The sequence below is a fragment of the Ustilago hordei genome (assembly GCF_900519145.1).
Source record: "Ustilago hordei strain Uho2 genome assembly, contig: UHO2_contig_02, whole genome shotgun sequence".
NCBI classification, from domain to species: domain Eukaryota; kingdom Fungi; phylum Basidiomycota; class Ustilaginomycetes; order Ustilaginales; family Ustilaginaceae; genus Ustilago; species Ustilago hordei.
The window spans coordinates 2,569,257-2,587,248 of record NW_024545252.1 but is presented as its reverse complement, the minus strand read 5'-3'; the positions used below and the strand labels follow the sequence as shown (position 1 = coordinate 2,587,248).

Genomic DNA, 17,992 nt, shown 5'->3' with positions numbered 1-17,992 from the left:
GTAAATTACCTTGTTCTAGATGTAATCAAGGAGTACCTTACTTTCAATCAAGTATGGAGAAAGATCGAAAATGGTCTCACAAACGAAGCCACCAAGATGTCTCACAAACTTGCACTCATCTTGCAGCTCAATGATATAAAGAGGTTTCACTCAGATGCCAGAAAGCTTATTCAAGAGATCTGGTCCATACAGACTGAAAGTAGCCTCCTCGGCAAACCATTTGCCAATGATACATTGTTCTCAGCTCTGCAGAAATGCACAATCTGGCATCTGGTGTATAAGGAGACAGTTGCCACCATCCATCAAAACGATTTCAACACCCTTGCCACTGCACTAAGCATCCAGCAGACTGCTGTTGAGAGCATCCCCATGCAAAAGATCAACCCCTGACAAGCCAGCACTAGAACTGCCAGCAATGATGATCAAAATGAACAGGCCAGAGAGACTGAAGCTGAAGCTGACAACAGCCACACAAGCTCGAGGAATGCAGGCAGACCATGCCAAATCCAATGCTGGATCTGCAAGTGACCCAGACATGGTATTAGTCAATGCAACACCTCAGTCACCATTCCCAAAGACTCCCCCCTCACTAAACCTAAATAGGAAGTGTGGTGCTCCCTCACCCTCCCATTGAAATGGCAAGACCCCCCAAACACAAAAGAAACAGCTCATTGGATCTTGGACTCAGGGGCAAGTTATCATATGGTGAATGACTATAGCATGCTCATCCATCTGAGAACTTGGCGAAAGCAGATAATTACTGCTGGAAGCAAGGTCTTGGAAGTGGCAGCTATAGGAGATGCAAGCATATCAACAGATTATGGGGAAATCTCCCTACAAAATGTATTATATGTGAAGCACCTTAATGTTAACCTTCTGTCAATGAATTCATTAACAGATGAAGGAGCATGAGTGATATTGGACACAACCAGCAGTCAAATTTTTCTAACAAATGGCATGACACTTAAGATTGCAAAGAATCATGAGTGAGGACTTTTGGAGTTCCAAGGCGACACATGGCAAGAAAGCACGATGGCCACATCAACACCATTGTTTGAAGGCATTGATGAGGAGTTCAAGCATATTAAGAATGAGCTGAAAGTTTCAAAGCAACAACTATGGCATGAGCATCTTGGACACCCAGGATGAGATAAAGCTAAGGCGATCACAAGCAAGTTAAAAGATAAGCATACCATGGAATTGGATCCAAACACCACTCTGACATGTGAGCAGTGTGTATGATCCAAGAGCACAAGTGCTCAGATGGGGCAAGGTAGCAGTGAAAGAGCTGTAGGGCCCCTGGATCTTATCCACATCGATCTAATAATAGATTTGTCCCATGTGACAGAGTACACATGCACATTAGTGCTGGTCGATGATCATAGCAAGTATGTGTATGCACAGCCATTGACACGAAAGAGTCATGCATTTATGCAACTCAAAAGGATTGTTTCGTTCCTGGAGACACAGACGGATCGGAAGCTAAAAGCGATCCGATCCGATCAAGGAACGGAATGGAAAAGCAATGATGCATTAGAATGGTCACTAGAAAAGGGCATAGAGTGGCAAACCACCGTAGGGTACAACAGCAAACAAAATGGACAGGTAGAGAGAATGAACAGGACCCTTGGAGAGAAGATGAGAATGTTGCTAATGCAGAGGAGACTACCGAAGAAGTTCTGGCCATACGCGATCAGAGCTGCGGCGTTCAAAATAAACCTCACTCCGAGCGTTGATAATGAATTCCCTTATCAAGCAATGTTTGGCAAGTCGCCGGAACGAGCTTTAAAGCTCCTACGAGTGTTTGGTTGTCTGGCATGGGTAAACGTACCCAAAGTCAAACGGGACAACAAGAAACTGGACCAGCGAGCCGTCGCATCCATTTTCTTGGGATACAGTCTAGAGAGAAAGGGCTGGCTCTTCTACAGTCCGGACTATAATCCGAACATGTTCTGGAGCAATTCAGCAAAATTCATGGAATCAAAGTGCTGGTCAGACAGAATGGAGTGGTGACCAGTCAACACAAAGGCACCTCCAGCAATGATGACAGAAGAGAATTTTGAAGATCTAGGATATAACAAAGAAAATATATTCGACGAAACAGATGAAGGGCCACTACAAGAATACATGGATATGGAGACAGATTTGGAAGAAAGGTTAAGTGGAGGAATGGCAGAGGTGATGGAACAAGGATCAATCACTGAAACTCGGATTGACAGTGAATTCTTTGGACTTGTAGGGTTAGCAGCAGGATAGCAAGGAGGAGGAGCAGTGTCAAAGGAGTCGACACCACTCAAGAGGCACAGGGGCGCCAAGCAGGAGAGGCCCCTGAGCAGTACTCGATGAAGAAGGTACTCTCTGGAGAGAGAGCAGGAGCAGCATCACTGGCAATGCTGTGAAGAGGTATATAACCATGCTTTCTCATCATCATAGGTTGAGTGGATCCTCATCCACTCTACTCACCATAACTAGTTATCACTTCAGCATAAGTATATATTAGTTTCAGTCAGCATAGCAGCAATCTATCAAGGTTGCTCCTCATTGTAGTGTGTGTGTTGTATCACCACTACCTGACGTCCGAAGGCGCCCCATAGCAGGTTAGCGGTCCGGATATAGATAGAACCGACACGAGTGTCCAGTGTGTTGACTTGATGCTTGAAGTGATCCCTGGACCACAGTGGACTACTGCCTTCGGTTCTATCTTGATCCGGACTGCTAACCTGCTATGGGCGCCTTCGGACATCAGGTAGTGGTGATACAACACACACACTACAATGAGGAGCAACCTTGATAGATTGCTGCTATGCTGACTGAAACTAATATATACTTATGCTGAAGTGATAACTAGTTATGGTGAGTAGAGTGGATGAGGATCCACTCAACCTATGATGATGAGAAAGCATGGTTATATACCTCTTCACAGCATTGCCAGTGATGCTGCTCCTGCTCTCTCTCCAGAGAGTACCTTCTTCATCGAGTACTGCTCAGGGGCCTCTCCTGCTTGGCGCCCCTGTGCCTCTTGAGTGGTGTCGACTCCTTTGACACTGCTCCTCCTCCTCATGACCTGGTGTCGACTCCCTCGACACTGCTCCTCCTCCTCATGACCTGGTGTTGACTCCCTCAACACTGCTCCTCTTCCTCAGGACCTGCTTGCCAGTGTCCTATGACTCTTGTCTCTCGAGCCCCTGAGTGGTAACCATCTGAGCTTGGTCCTCTTCGTGGCTGTGCCTGCTCCTTGAGCTTGGTCCTCCTCGTGGCTGTGCCTGGCCCTCCTCGCATGTGGCTCGGTTCTCCTTTGCATGTGAGTCCATAGGAGTCCATGGTCTCCATGGAGACTGCACTACAACCATGCTCTCTACTGGTATCGACTAGATCTTCGATACCTGTGCTCCTTCCATATGAACCAGTGACCCTCCTGCTTCTTGAGCATCCAGGCCCATGACATATACCTCTTCACAGCATTGCTAGTGACACTGCTCCTGCTCTCTCTCCAGAGAGTACCCTCTTTGTCGAGTACTGTACAGGGGGTCCCTCTAGTACCACTCCTGTCCTTCTTGAGCTATGTGTCGGCTCCTTCGACACTGCTCCTCCTCCTTACCATCCTGCTTGCTTAGCACTCCTGTGCCTCTTGAGCTGTGTCGACTCTTTCAACACTGCTCCTCCTCCTCCTCAGGACCTGCTTGCCGGTCTCCTATACACTGCTCCTCCTCCTTCGACCGGCGACGGTTCCTCTGACCCTTATCTCTCGAGCCCCTGAGTAGTAACCATCTGCATGCTCCTTGAGCTTGGTCTTCCTCATGGTGGTGCCTGGCCCTCCTCGCATATGCACTTGGTCCTCCTTGCATATGGGCCTGGTCCTCCTTTGCATGTGAATCCATTGTACAGGCCTCCTTGCCCATGGTCTCCATGGAGGCTGTACTACGACCATGCTATAGCCGACCCTTCTGTAGATCGGCCTGATCCCCTGATACCTGTGCTCCCTCCTGTCACAGGGTCGGCTGGCCAGCGCAAGAGAGTGCGCCAAATTGATCAGCAGCAGTCATGGTAATGTCGCGCAACGGAGCAGTATATGAAGGGTGCGCAGCAGATCAATGTCAGGGGTCTCGCGCCTGAAACCCAGGTCGGTCTGTCGAGATACTCAGTGACTATCAAACTGTGCGACAGCTATTGTCTCGGTATCAGTGACTATCAAGTTGCACAGTGACAACAGGTGGCATTCATTGTATATACTATTGTAGGTTTCGGCTGACCTCTGTGGACACTCTGTTCAGGGGTAGCTCAGCACAATCAATATCAATGCTTCGGTTATGATGACACCAAGGTCTGGTGTGAGTGTTGATGATGATGAGGTTGATGACATTGGTGATAAGGTTGGTGAGTGTTGATGATAATGAGGTAGATGGTGTTGGTGGTAAGGTTGGTGGCATCAACACGAGTGTCCAGTGTGTTGACTGATGCTTGAGGTGATCCCCGGACCACAGTGGACTACTGCCTTTGGTTCTAACTATATCCGGACTGCTGACCTGCTATGGGTTGCCTTCGGATGTCAGGTAGTGGTGATACAACACATGCACTATGATGAGGAGCAACCTTGATAGAATGCTGCTATGCTGACTGAAACTAATATATACTTATGCTGAAGTAATAACTAGTTATGATGTGTGTAGAGTGGATGAGGATCCACTCGACCTTTGATGATGAGAAAGCATGGTTATATACCTCTTCACAGCATTGCCAGTGATGCTGCTCCTGCTCTCTCTCCAGAGAGTACCTTCTTCATCGAGTACTGTTCAGGGGGCCTCTCCTGCTTGCTTGGCACCCCTGTGCCTCTTGAGCTGTGTCGACTCCTTCGACACTGCTCTTCCTCCTCAGGACCTGGTGTCGACTCCTTTGACACTGCTCCTCCTCCTCAAGACCTGCTTGCTGGTTCCCTATACACTGCTCCTTCTCCTTTGACTGGTGACGGTTCCTTTGACTCTTGTCTCTCAAACCCCTGAGTGGTAACCATCTGCATGCTCCTTGAGCTTGGTCCTCTTTGTGGCTGTGCCTGGCCCTCCTCACATATGGGCTCAGTCCTCCTTTGCATGTGAGTCCATAGGAGTCCATGGTCTCCATGGAGACTGCACTATGACCATGCTCTCTAATGGTACTGACTAGATCTTCGATACCTGTGCTCCTTCCATATGAACCAGTGACCCTCCTGCTTCTTGAGCATTCAGGCCCATGACAATCAACATATGAAGGGTGTGCCAGATTGATCAGAGCCAAAATCATCAGGGATCAACGAGATTAATCGGGCTGGCAGTGCATATGAATTACGAGATCGATCGAACTCTGGGAATCCAGATTAATCTCATGGGGATCAGTCAGGTTCAGTCAGATCAGCATGCTTCAACAAGTGGCTAAAGGGATTCACAAGACAAAGTCAAGAGGGAGCTGTGCCGAAGTGACCACATGACCAAGGGGTTTGGTCACAAGGTTCAACAAGTGGCTAAAGGGATTTACAAGATAAAGTCGCGAAGGAGCTGTGTCGAAAGGGGGCATCACACATCATCAGGCAGAAGGAGAGCATGAAGGCAAGAGGGCAGTGTTGCATAGCCCTTATGCTGTGCAAATGGTAGGGGCACAGTATCAATGGGATTGATGCCAGCAGGACAAGACAGTGTCGAACAGGGGACAAACACCCCTCAAGAGGAGCAGGATAGGTGTCATGGGCAACACCAATCAAACACATAAATACTCTCATTCTACCATAGCATGCAAGTGGATCCCCATCCACTCTTTTTATTCTTACTTACTCTATCTACTTACTCAGTACCATTGCAATAGCAGTGCTCTTGCAACAACTCTCAACATGTGTGTTGTATCACCATTAGTTGACAACTGTAGGTGGTGTTCTTCAACACTTTCAGTCCAGTGCCCTTACTGTAGGCAGTGTTCTTCAACACTTGCAGTCCAGTCCCTTACTGTAGGCAGTGTTCTTCAACACTTGCAGTCCAGTCCCTTACTGTAGGCAGTGTTCTTCAACACTTGCAGTCCAGTCCCTTGTTGTAGGCAGTGTTGCTTGACACCTGCAGTCCAGTCAGTTATTGTAGGCAGTGAATCACACCTGCAGTCCAGTAACTCCCATCCTCTGTAGGCAATTAGCATATCATGGTCCAGACAATGTCCAAGAGCATTATCAACAGTACTATGAACACTCATACTGTAGGAGAGGGTGTTTCACTCACTCACCAGCAACCAGTGTCCATGCCATGCAACCTCTGAATGGAGTGTTCAAGGTGGTCAGTCAAGACTTACCAGGTGGCAATGTTTGGTTACATTTAGGTGAAACATACTGAGTAGACCTTACTCAATCAAACTCAATATAACACCCCAAAGCTAAGTCTCTGGTGCGCGACTGCTTACACCTCCCTATGAACCAACGGCCTTCCTGCTTCCTCCATGACAATCATGTGCAGCAGAACTTCGAAGTCTTGTCACTGCATACTGCGACATTCCTTGTGTTGCAGAGGCAAGGTCAAGTTCATATCCATGCTGATTTGTGTGTCTTGTCCTCCTGAGCTCTCGTGTATCCCTGGCATCAAGTTGGAGGCTTTGAACAACCTCATTCACCTCATCCTCAGAGAAAGAGGGCAACAGCAGGTCGGCAATATTGGCAGGATGGTCATATTGACTTGCAAAGGTGTGTGTGACAATGCAGGCATGGATTGTCTCTGCAGCAGTGATGCAGTCCTTGACATGGTAGATGTTACCACAATAGCCTGTAAGACACTGGAAGCAGTTCTTCAGGTATGCAATGGCATGTTTGACTTGTACTCAGACTCAAGAGAGCATGTAGTTGAAGTGTCAAAGGTCTCAACTCTTGTTGGTGGCAATGTGAGAGAATGGTCCAACTGTGATGGCAGAATGGCCATATCCACCATCAACCCAGATCAACTCACCTTCATCAAGGTACAGGGGAGGCTTCTTGAGGATGTTGCTTCCTGAGGCCCAAACTTTCGAATCCTGAATGCTGCCAGGCTGGCCAACAACCAATTCGACAATCCAGAGTGAGTGTGGCAGGATCACCAGTGCTACACTCATGCTATGTGTCAGACATCTCACACCTGAAACCTGAAATCTGTAATAGACATGTGTCTATTACAGATCCTGTTGAGATATGTGATAGAGTGCTGTGTATTATTATTCTTGTCAAGATATGTCATATAAAAGCCTCTATGAATTTTCTTGCTTGAAGATGTAGTAGTGTGCTTGCTCTGTTGCAGGTTTCAACTGACCACTGTGGACACTCTGTCCAGAGGTAGCTTGACACAATCAATAATGATAGGAACTTTGTACTGACACCAAGGTCTGGTGTGAGTGTGCTTGTTGGTGGTGCCAACACAAGTGTCCAGTGTGTTGACTGAATCCTTGAGGTGATCTCCAGACTGCAGTGGATGACTGCCTTTGGTTCTATGATCACAAGCCTGACAGCAGGTTGCTATGAACTGCCTTTGGTGTCAATTGTTATCTGGACTGCAGGTTGCTATGAACCACCTTTGGATGTCAGTGAGTGGTGATACAACACACACACTACAATGGAAGCAATCTATTATGATTGCAACTGCTGGTGGAAACTAAGTATACTTATACTGGAGTGATACCTAGTTATGTATGGTGTAGAGTGGATGGTGATCCATGCAATTGCTATGATGAGGAGCATGGTTATATACCATCCTTGCAGTGTCACCTGCAACACTGCTCCTGTTCTGTGAGGCCCCCTCAACCCTATGTCTCCTCTTTGTCCTTCCTACCATTTTCCATCCACATTGAGCTGCTGCTTGCTGGCACTGCTTTCCTTTCTTCCTGTGGATGGATGGCCCTTGTGCTACTTCATCATCATCAGGGGCTGATCCCACTTCATCTGAGTGGTGACCTGCTTCCTTTCATCTCCCTCCTGTCGCTAGTGCCCATCTTCCTGCACTGACTTCATCATTGTGCACAGCCCCTGCTTCATATGGTGGTGACTCCTCCCTTGTTCTCTGTCATCCCCTCACTGTATTGGCAATAGAGGTTTCTCTCAAACTGATCCCTGTGTGGCCTGTTGTAGTGAGCGTGATCCTGCTGATTCTACTGACTCCTGTAATAGGACCTGTGTTCCTACTGATCACAACGAGTTATGTCATTGAGTCATTGATCCTACCGATCTCACTGATCCCTGTTGGAACAATAACTAGTTATCACTTCAGCATAAGTATACATTAGTTTCAGTCAGCATAGTATTAATCTATCAAGATTGCTCCTCATTGTAGTGCGTGTGTTGTATCACCACTACCTGACGTCCGAAGGCGGTGCATAGCAAACCAGCGGTCCGGATTAAGATAGAACTGGACACTGGTGTTGACGCCACCAACCTTATCACCAACACCATCAACCTCATCATCATCAACACTCATCAACCTTATCACCAACACCATCAACCTCATCATCATCAACACTCATCAACCTTATCACCAACACCATCAACCTCATCATCATCAACACTCACACCAGACCTTGGTGTCATCATAACCTACATATTGATATTGATCATGCTGAGCTACCCCTGAATGGAGTGTCCACAGAGGTCAGCCGAAACCTATGATAGTATATACAACGAATGCCACCCACTGTCATCATGCAACTTGATAGTTGCCAAGTGATGTAGCTTGTCGAGACCAATACTGAGACAATAGCTGTCGCACAGTTTGATAGTCACTGAGTATCTCGACAGAGCGACCTGGGTTTCAGGCGCGAGACCACTGACACAAGGCTTCTTGAGGATGTTGCTGCCTGAGGCCCAAACCTTTGAATCCTGAACACTGCCAGGCTGTCCAACAACTGATTCAACAATCCAGAGTGAGTGTGGCAGGATCACCAGCACTACATTGATGCTGTGGAAGCCTTTGTAGCAGAAGTGCTCTCAACTGAGCACTCCTGGCTTCCAGGCAAGAGGGATGTGCATGCCATCCACCACAAGCCAGCCCTTACCCCACTCTTCAACCCCAGTTGTATTGTGCACCCAGGCAGAAGCATGTTGTCTCTCTCCCTCTGAAGCAAACTGCATGACCTCATTGTTTAGCTTGAGGAGGCCTGCAACTGTGTGATTGGTGTATCCAACAATGCTCCCAACACTGCAGCTGCATTGCAAAGCAGCATCACATTCACCACCTCCATCTCCAGAATGGCCTAGTCTGTACAGAGCCACCAAAAGGATCTCTTGCACTCTGTTGAGAGACATCACACCTGAGCTGCTGTAGTTCCACCAGAAAGCCTCTGTTTGCTGGAGTCAGATGGTGAGATTGTTGAATGCTTCAGGCAACATACAAACAAGTCCATGATACATCCTATGATTGCTTGATTCATACCTGTTGAGAAGGTGGATAAGCTTATCAGCACAGCCAAGAGGAGTGTAACATGTGATTGTGTACCTTTGCTTGCATATGAAAGTGTAAAAGCAGACAAGGTGTCATGAGAGCGGAATTGGGTTGCCATCATTGTCCAAGTTGTCGATGTGAGTGCTGCAGGAGTGCTGCACTCTGTCAGTGTTTTGGATGACCTCTGCAGGTATAGAGAGCTCAAGAGTGCAGACAATGTTGTTGAGAATTACTTGCTTGTTGCTGTAGCACACCATGGCTGGAAGGAGGAAGGGGGTTGGAGACAGAGCATGGAGAGGGGGGATGGAGAGGGGGGATGGAGAGGGGGGATGGCAGCAAGAGCAATGCCAAAAGGTTGCAGAGTGGAGTGGTGGTAGTAATGGAAGAGGTGTGAGAGTGAAATTTTTTGTTTAAATCCCAGCGCCTACTCGCGCGGCTGGGTGGGGTGAAGGACGCACAGCGTGTGTGAGATCGGCACATGCAACAGAGACGCGTGTGGGAGAATTGTTTGGCGGGGCAGCGGCGAAGTCTGCTGGCTCAAAGGCTCCCAGCCCGCCAATTGAGCGTCGAGGCGCCTGCGCAGCAGAGAGCGGTGTCGACGGGGCTGGGGCCAACAGCGAAAGGCTAGGTCGCGCCCATGTCGCGCCAAGATGCGCAGTCGGGAACGAGGGGGCCCTCGCGCGAGGCAAAGAGGGCGGCGACGGCGAGATTGCGGCGCTCGCTAGCCGAGCGGTCAACGTAGCGTTTGAAACAGGCAGAGTTCCAGCGGCCAAGGCACTGGATCGTCTCCGGGCTAGCGCCGAGGCGCGCCGCCCAGGTGGCGGCGCCACGCCGGAAAGAGTGGCCGGCGTAGGCAGCTGGTGCCAGGCCTGCCCAGGCGATGGCGCGCCGCAGAGTGGCCACGAAGGCTGTGCGCGTGAGCGGGTCACTGCCGGATGGTCCGAGGCCGAAGAGGGGGGCAGAGGCGGCGCGCTTGGACATGATGGTGCGAAGGCGAGCCACCGGACACTCGGGGCCACCAACGAGGGGGGCGACGACCTTGACGCCGAGGCGAAAGGGGTCGGTCTTCGAGGCGGGCAGGGTGACGATGGCATGGTCGGAGGCCATCTCGACGCTGGAGACCCGCAGGACGACCGCGGGATCGGTGGAGCGGTCCCAAACGACCTCGCCAGAGCGCAGGAAACAGGCAAATGAGAGGGTGAAAGCAGCCGAGTAGACTGCGCGGTCCCACGGCGGGATGGCGGCGAAGGTGTCGACGGCGGCGACAAGGCGGCGGAGGAGGGGAAGCGTGATGGGCAGCTTGGCGCCAGTGCGCCGCGCGCCGTGGATCTTCTTGTAGCCACGGATCGCGTGCTCGACCCGGCCGCATTCGAAACCATGCACCGAGAGGCCGAGGTCGATGTGGTGAGACCGGAGGTGGCTGAGCTCGTGCTTGGCGGAGTGGTAGGAACGGCTGGCGGTGGACATGCTTCCGATCCACTCGAGGAGCTGCAGGCCAGAGGCAGGGAAACAGGTGACATTGGAGCCAAAATGGAAGGCGCAGAAGGTGCGGTAGGCGGTGACGGTGCTGCCAGCGCGGTCTCGAGTGCTGACCGCCAGGCCGTTCCAGAGGAGTGAGGCCGCCGCCGCAGAGATGCCCAAGCTGGATGCGAAGGTGGCAGGGGGCTGGCCAGCTGGGCGTCGGGTACCGGCTGGGAGAACAACAGCGGATGAGCCTGGGGGAACGACTGGCGCAAACGGGTAAACTGCCGGCGAGAGAGGAGGTCGGCAAGGGCATTGTCAGCAGACGAAACACGGACGGGGTGGAGAGTGAGGTTGTGGGCGAAACAAAGCCCAAAGATCTCCCGGAGGATGCGCTGGGTAAGCGGGTCCCTCGAGCTGCCGGAGCGCAGGCCGTACTCCACGTTTTCGTTGTCGACGTGGACGACCACAGTGGTTGGCGTGGGCCAGTGTGGTAGGAAACGCCGCAGGGCTTCCAGGACAGCCAAGGCCTCGAGGAAGCGGATGTTCTTGCCTCGGTGCCGCCGCGGTACCGATTGTGAGAAAACGGCTACCGGGTCGCTGGCGAGGCCGAGGTGGGCACCGTAGCCGCGAGGGCAGGCGTCGGTCCAGACATGGGCGACGAGGAGGGGCGAGGGGGAGAGAACACACGTGCCTTGCCAGGTTACTAGGACGGCAACCCACCATGCGAGCTCGGCGAGGGCTTGACGAGGTATGCGGCGTCTTCCTGCGAGCCGAGAGCGACGAGTGCAGTCGTACAGCCGGCGCAAAAAGGCCTTGCCGCAAGGAAAGACTTGAGAGACGAATTGTAGCAGGCCGGCGATGCGCTGCATGTCGAGCAGATCGGCCGTCTGGCGGCTGAGCAGTGTGCGGCACCGGGCGATGATAAGGGCGCGGCGCTCTGGCGTGACTCCCACCGTTTGCGCTGCCGAGTCGATCTCGACGCCCAGAATCTCAAGCCGAGTCCGGTTGGCGAATGTTTTCTTGGGCGAAAGGCGCAAGCCCAGAGCTGCGGCGGCAAGAGCGAGGACCCGGACTGGCCAAAGTGCCAGCGCGGGCGTCTCGGCTGGCACAGCGCCGAAGGTGTCGTCGAGATAGTGGTTGATGGGCCAGCTGGGTGGTAGGCAGGATGCCACGACCCAGTGGAGGAATTCGGCTGCCAGGTTGAAAAGAAACGGCGAGCTGCTGCCGCCAAAGGTGAGCGCGTTCTCTCGGTAGCGCACGCCACCGTACTGGAAGCCGAGCAAGTGGGCGTCCGGCTCCGCGGTGACGACGTGGCGGAAAGCGTCCTCGAGATCGCCTTTCCAAAGGAGACAGTTGGGGTTGGCACGCACAAAGTCGACGAGCTGGCCGATCGATTCGTACTGGATGCATACCATGGCTGGGTTGATGCTGCTATTGACAGACGGCAGCGTGGCGCCCGTCGGGCGGCGAGGGTGGGAAAGGTGATGGATGGTTCGGAGCTTCGTTGAGCGCGGCTTTGGCACGACGCCGATAGGCGACTCAACTAGGGGCTGGTTGCGTCCGACGATGGTGAGGCGGCCCTCGGCCAGGCGCGCAGCGATCTCGCGACGTAGGTGGGTGTGGCCAGCGGCGTCGATGGGGAGGTTGGCGGCGAGGCGGTTGCTGTGGCGCAGCGGACCGTCGTACCCGAGAAGGCAGCCATGCCGAATCATGCCAGCCATCTGCTGGCAGAAGCGCTCATCTGGGTAGTCGAGGAGGAGGCGCTCCCAGGCTGGCAGCTGCGCCTGCATCGAGCCTGCTCGAGCAGGGGTGCTGGCCGGATCGAAAACGTCGAGGGCCATCGTGGTGTTGGGCCGAGGAGGGGGCACGTGCTGTCGAAGAGCGAGGAGAAGCGAGAGGCACCGGTCAGCTGATGGGACATCGAGAGCTGCCGGGACCGAAGTGAGGGGCCGGGCCTGAGTCTGCCACGGAGACGAACGAGAGGGGGGACCATCGAGGTCAAACCGAGCCTGAGTCTGCTGCGGAGACGGGAGAAAAGAGCGACCATCAAGGTCGAGCCGAGCCTGAGTCCGCTGCGGGGACGGAAGAGAAGGGCCGACAAGGCCAGGCTGGGCCTGAGTCTGCCGCAGAGACGAGGAGGAAGGGGACTGGGCTTGAGTCTGCCGCAGAGACGAGCCCACGAGGTCGAGTGGGCGAGGAGGCCAAGGGGTGGGACTCACCGAGGCACCTAGGCCAGTTTCTTGACGGCTGCTGGCTCGAGACATGCCTGCACTATGTGGTTACCTCTGCAGCGGATGCAGATGTGGGACCGCGTACACTTGCCGTCCGAGCAGCCGCCCGAGTTGAAGCGGAAGCAGACCTGGGCAGATGCGTCTGCGCGCGGGCGTATCTGGCCGGCGGCAGGTGTGGTGTTGGTCTGCGCAGGCGAGGCGGCGTTCTTGGACGCTGCTGGCTTGGCAGAGGGGATGGGACGCCGAGGAACACCGCCGATGTCCTTCTGCCACGCGGCGATGTCCTGCTCGACCCAGACGCTGGCGGTGGCGTGACCGAAACGATGCTGGCAGACTGTGAGCAAGTACTCGGCGACGGTGGACCAGAAGTACTGCGTGTCGAGGTCGATGATGTGCACCAGAAAAGCGCTGAGGCTGGCGGCGAGGTGGGGGTCGCTGGCGCTGGTGGAGCGAAGAGCGGTGTACACGGACCAGGCTTGGGCAAAGCTGCGGACGTCGGGAACGAGGCGCAAGAAGGCGCGAGAGGAGAGGTCGGAGGAGGAGGGCTCGGGCACGCCGACGCGGACGCCGTTGACGATGACGCCGAGTTCGCGCTCTGGCTCGCTTGCGGTGGTGTTGTGGGCCGGGTTGCGGAGCTTCCCGAGCTCGTGGGGTGGAAGGCGGTCGTCGTAGACCTGCTGCGCGAGCTCGCGAGAGATCCAAGGGAACAGGCGGCGAAGCTGCAACTCACCGGAGGCTGGAGCCGAGGCAAAAGGCGTCGGTGCTGGAGGAGGCGCGGTCGGGGGCGTCAGGTCTTGGCGGAGTGCGAGGACTAGCTGTCGGATTTCGGCGACGGACTCTGCGAGCTGAGAGACGGTGTCAGCCTGCTCGTCAAGGCGGGAGTGGGCGGAGGTGTCGGTCAGAGGCTGTGAGGGTGCGGGGACGACGGCGTGTGCGAGGGAAGGGCGGATAGTGGTACCAGAGAGGTTGGCTCAGGTGCAGGAACAACCGGAGAGGCGGCGGATGTGTCCAGAGCGGGCGCAGATGAGGTCGAGGGGGCTGCTGCGGTAGTGCTGGAGGCCGGTAGCACCGCTGGAGCAGGTGTGGCGACCGAGAGAAGGGGTGCTGGAGCCTGGCGTCGGCAAGCCGCACAGCGGGTGCAGCGGCGATTGCCCCGGCCAACGTAGTGGTTCTGCGCAAAGAAAAGACCACAGGATGAGCAAGCCCGCTCAAGGGCCATGACGGAAGGGATCGGCAGCTGAAAATGAGCAAGGAGCGAGTGCGTGCTAGCCACGCGCTCGCCAGAAGAAAGGATGATGGAGGCAGGAAGGAAGAGAGTGCCGCAGCGGCGGCTGAGTTTTAACTCAGCCGCGCGCGCGCGCTCAGATCATCCCGCCCGTCACGTGATGCATGCTTTTGAGCTCATTATGTGACTGTGCTGCACATCATTTCTTGACTGTGCTGTGCATCATTTTTATTCACCTCATACTTGCACTCTACAGAAAAACACTCAGAAATGACTTTGCATTGAGACCAGATGATGGTACATGTAATGCTACAAGACAGGAAGATTGAATGAAGAGTCTGTGTTGTTGTTGTTGCTGGTGTTCTGACAAGTGTCCTGTTTGATGCTGGCCTGAGAAGCAAGGAGGTGCACCATCTCCATCACCATTTCATGATCACATGCACAAATGCATTCATCATGCTCTTTCTCCTCCCTCTTGTGATGCATGCACATCTCCTCATGCTTGGTATGCTCAGCCTCCAGTAGTTTCTTGCATCTGGTGCATTCCTGTTCAAGCTGCAGGCAGATCTGAAGGGTATCAATGGAAGAACAATAGAAAGCTTCAGCAAGTGTATTGCACTTGTGATCAAGGGCACCTTGCTTGTGCTTGGTGCTGGGAGAGAGCTGGGCTGAAGATTGAGAAGAGGTGGAATCAAAGACATCCAAGCTGCCAGCAGTGGAGGAAGGTGGTTGAGCCTGCAAAGGTGGAGGTGAAGGTGTGTTAAAGATGTCATCATCACCAGCGCCAGCCACAGATGCACCAGAAGTGGATGCAACAGCAGCCAGGGGGTTGGTGGGTTCCATCAAGTTGAGAATAGGAGGTAAACCATGGCTGTGAGCACTGTGATTGTACAGCTTGCTGCCACAAATATCCATGGGTATGTCAGCTGAGCTGTTTGAAGGCATGTCAACCTTGTCATCGCTGGTGAAGTTGAGACTGGGAGTTGTGATAAGTGCTGTGGGATCAGCATAGAATTGGCCATTCATCATCTTGTGCATCCTTTCAAACCAAGCATACTTTGTTGACAGGGCAATGTGAGATATGTAGGACTGTTTAAAATCAAAAGTATGAATCAGCATCCAAGCATACTATTGCAAGCAATGAAGATTGCCAAAACTTACTGGGTTGGATGCATCCATGTCCTCCAGCAGCATACCAGCTCCAGTGAGTGAAAGCTTCTTCTTCTCCCTGTAGTATGTCTCTAGCAGCCACCTCAGCTTGGACTTGATGCAATTGGGATTGACAGATGTGCCTGGGAAAATCATCTTGGAGATCTCCTGAAAAATGGGATGTTTGCGAAGTTTGAGGGCTGGATCACTCTCAGCCAATTCTCAAGATGGCAGCAGAGCATGCTGGTAGGAGTTGCTGTTGTAGAGGATTGTGACAAGGTGAAGAACATTGGCACCCAACCATGTGAAATTCTTCTTGCCTGTGGCAGATCTAGAGGCTTGAGTTGGACAGGAAGTGCAGATGTCAGGAGTGCTTGTAGAACCAGATTGAGACAGTGCAGGCACACTTTCAATGTGAGTTGCAGAGGTTGTAGGTGTAGAGGACTGGCATAACAACTCTGCAGAGATGTCACCAGAATCATCAGTGGAGGAGGTCATGTTGAATGAGTGCAAGGAAGAGGGAGTGAGCAAAAGTGCAACAAGACTGAGCAAAAGTGCAACAAGAGTGAGGAAAGGAGAGAAGATGTGGAGTGATAACCATTCCGCATTTTCACAATAGTGCCTCCTGAGCTGCATTTTTGAAAATGGGTTTTTTTTTTTTTTTTTTTTTTTCTTTGTGGAGCTTATGTAAGCTTTTGCGTTTTTTTGAAAAATGCGCTCTTGAAAAAACCCGGGTTTTTAAAAACGCAAAAACTTTGATACCCCCTCTAGGGGTTTCAGTTATCTCTGAGTTTTCATGGTTTTTTTGGATTTTGAAAACTCACTGCTTAAGTAAGCTCTGCCAGGAAAGAAAAGCTCAGAAGTTTTGAAAACCTCTACTTATTTTTGCCATGAGCCCAGGTTTCTGACTATTTGAGTTTTCAGCAGGAGTTTTTGTCATGTGCTGATATCATGTGATTCTAATACAATTCTGCACACAACCCTTGAACTCCACTTTCTGCACTGTCTACACTTTCTCACACTTTGAGTTACATCTGTCCTTGCTTCACTTCTATCACCATCTCCAGTAGCATTTCCTCCCTGTCAGTGCCAGGACATGGACATGCCATCCCCTCATGACCATATCAACAACAATACACTATTCACAGCTTTGCAGCAAGCCTCTGGATTGGCTCCAGCATCAGAGCAGTCTTCAACTGCTTCACAGCACAACACAATGCCAGCTCAGTCCAACCTTGATGGCTCTCATCAGCCCCACCCTTCTGCAACTTCCAGCACCTTGGCTGGGGCTGAGTCAACTCAGCCAGCAACCTCTCCCACTTCCCCTTTGTCCTCCTCCACTCCTTCTGGCTCCAACACCACCACATCTGCCAGTTCTTTGCCTCACCAAGCCTCTACCCACCCAACTCAAATCTCTGCAGCTTGCAGCCATCAAGCCAGTACTCGTGGCAGCAGTTTCAACAACACAGATCATATTGCCTACTTCAATTGGTCACCTAGTGACATAAATCACCTTGTTGATATCATCTACAATAATGATCAATACCAACATGTTCTATTGCCAGGACATTTGACTGTGGAACAGGAAAAGGGTCTGAAGACAAACAAAGATGTTATCTGTGGGCAGATATGGCAGGATCTGTTCCCAGACAAGTCTACTGTTGGTGGTGCTGGTCAAGTAAAGACTAAAATTTGCTGGCTCACTGAACAATACAACAACATCAAGAAGACCATCTCACAGCAGACCAGTGCTGGAGTACTTCTTCAAGACATGGATCACAACAGCTCGGTAAGTACAACTTAGTTGATTCATGTTAAGTGTGCCAATGTTCTTATACTTTATATCTCTGTCTATGCTTCTTTATCAACTTGCAGGACTATGCCACATGTGAATTGATTGCTCAAAGCCACCCTTGGTTTGAGCACTGGCACAAGATGATGACCAACCATGCACAGACTGGTCCAGTTGTTCTTCTCACTGGTCACCCATATGATGCCCCCCCTGCCTCCTCTCAGAATAACTCAGTTGATGCCAATGTGAACATGGATGATGCCAGCAATGCTCTCTACCCTCAGTGACACAACATTCCTGGCATGGAATCCATTCTTGAGGAGTTGCAATATGATCCCATTGGAGCAAGAGTTATCTTGTCTTTTTCTTCTTTGGTTGCAGCCACCCCAGCTGCTGCTTCATCTTCATCCCACTCACCCTTCTCTTCCTCATCCACCCATCTTTGATTGGCCCCACCCCCTTCACCATTACCCCTATAGACACTCCAACCTGCCAGTGCTCATCCAGCACCACTTTTGGGGCTGATGAAGTGGATGATGGTGATGATGGCTCTGTTTTCCATTCTCCAGCCACAGGTACAACACCCAAGAAGTTTCAACCCTCCCCTTCCAAGAGCAAGCAAGAAGTGCTGTCAGAAATTGTGCAGGCCTGCACCCAAGACACACTTCAGGCAAGAATCAAGGTTGAGGAGGAATGCATGAAGAGGGAGGAAATGCACATTCAATTTGCCAGG

At 52.1% G+C, this 17,992-nt stretch overlaps 2 protein-coding genes across 2 annotated transcripts; one reads left to right on the top strand and one right to left on the bottom strand.

Annotated features, from left to right (window-relative positions):
- Positions 1 to 10,022: 10,022 nt before the first annotated feature.
- On the bottom strand, positions 10,023 to 14,312 carry UHO2_01581 (uncharacterized protein; the record flags this gene model as incomplete). The annotated part of the gene is made up of 4 exons (XM_041554048.1): positions 10,023 to 11,040; positions 11,100 to 13,128; positions 13,179 to 13,998; positions 14,052 to 14,312. The coding sequence occupies 4 exons, from the start codon at positions 14,310 to 14,312 to the stop codon at positions 10,023 to 10,025; spliced, it is 4,128 nt and encodes a 1,375-aa protein (XP_041409982.1).
- Positions 14,313 to 16,563: 2,251 nt separating this feature from the next.
- On the top strand, positions 16,564 to 17,546 carry UHO2_01580 (uncharacterized protein; the record flags this gene model as incomplete). Its single annotated transcript, XM_041554047.1, has 2 exons — positions 16,564 to 17,256; positions 17,343 to 17,546. 2 exons carry the CDS (start codon positions 16,564 to 16,566, stop codon positions 17,544 to 17,546), a joined length of 897 nt encoding a protein of 298 aa, XP_041409981.1.
- Positions 17,547 to 17,992: the final 446 nt, after the last annotated feature.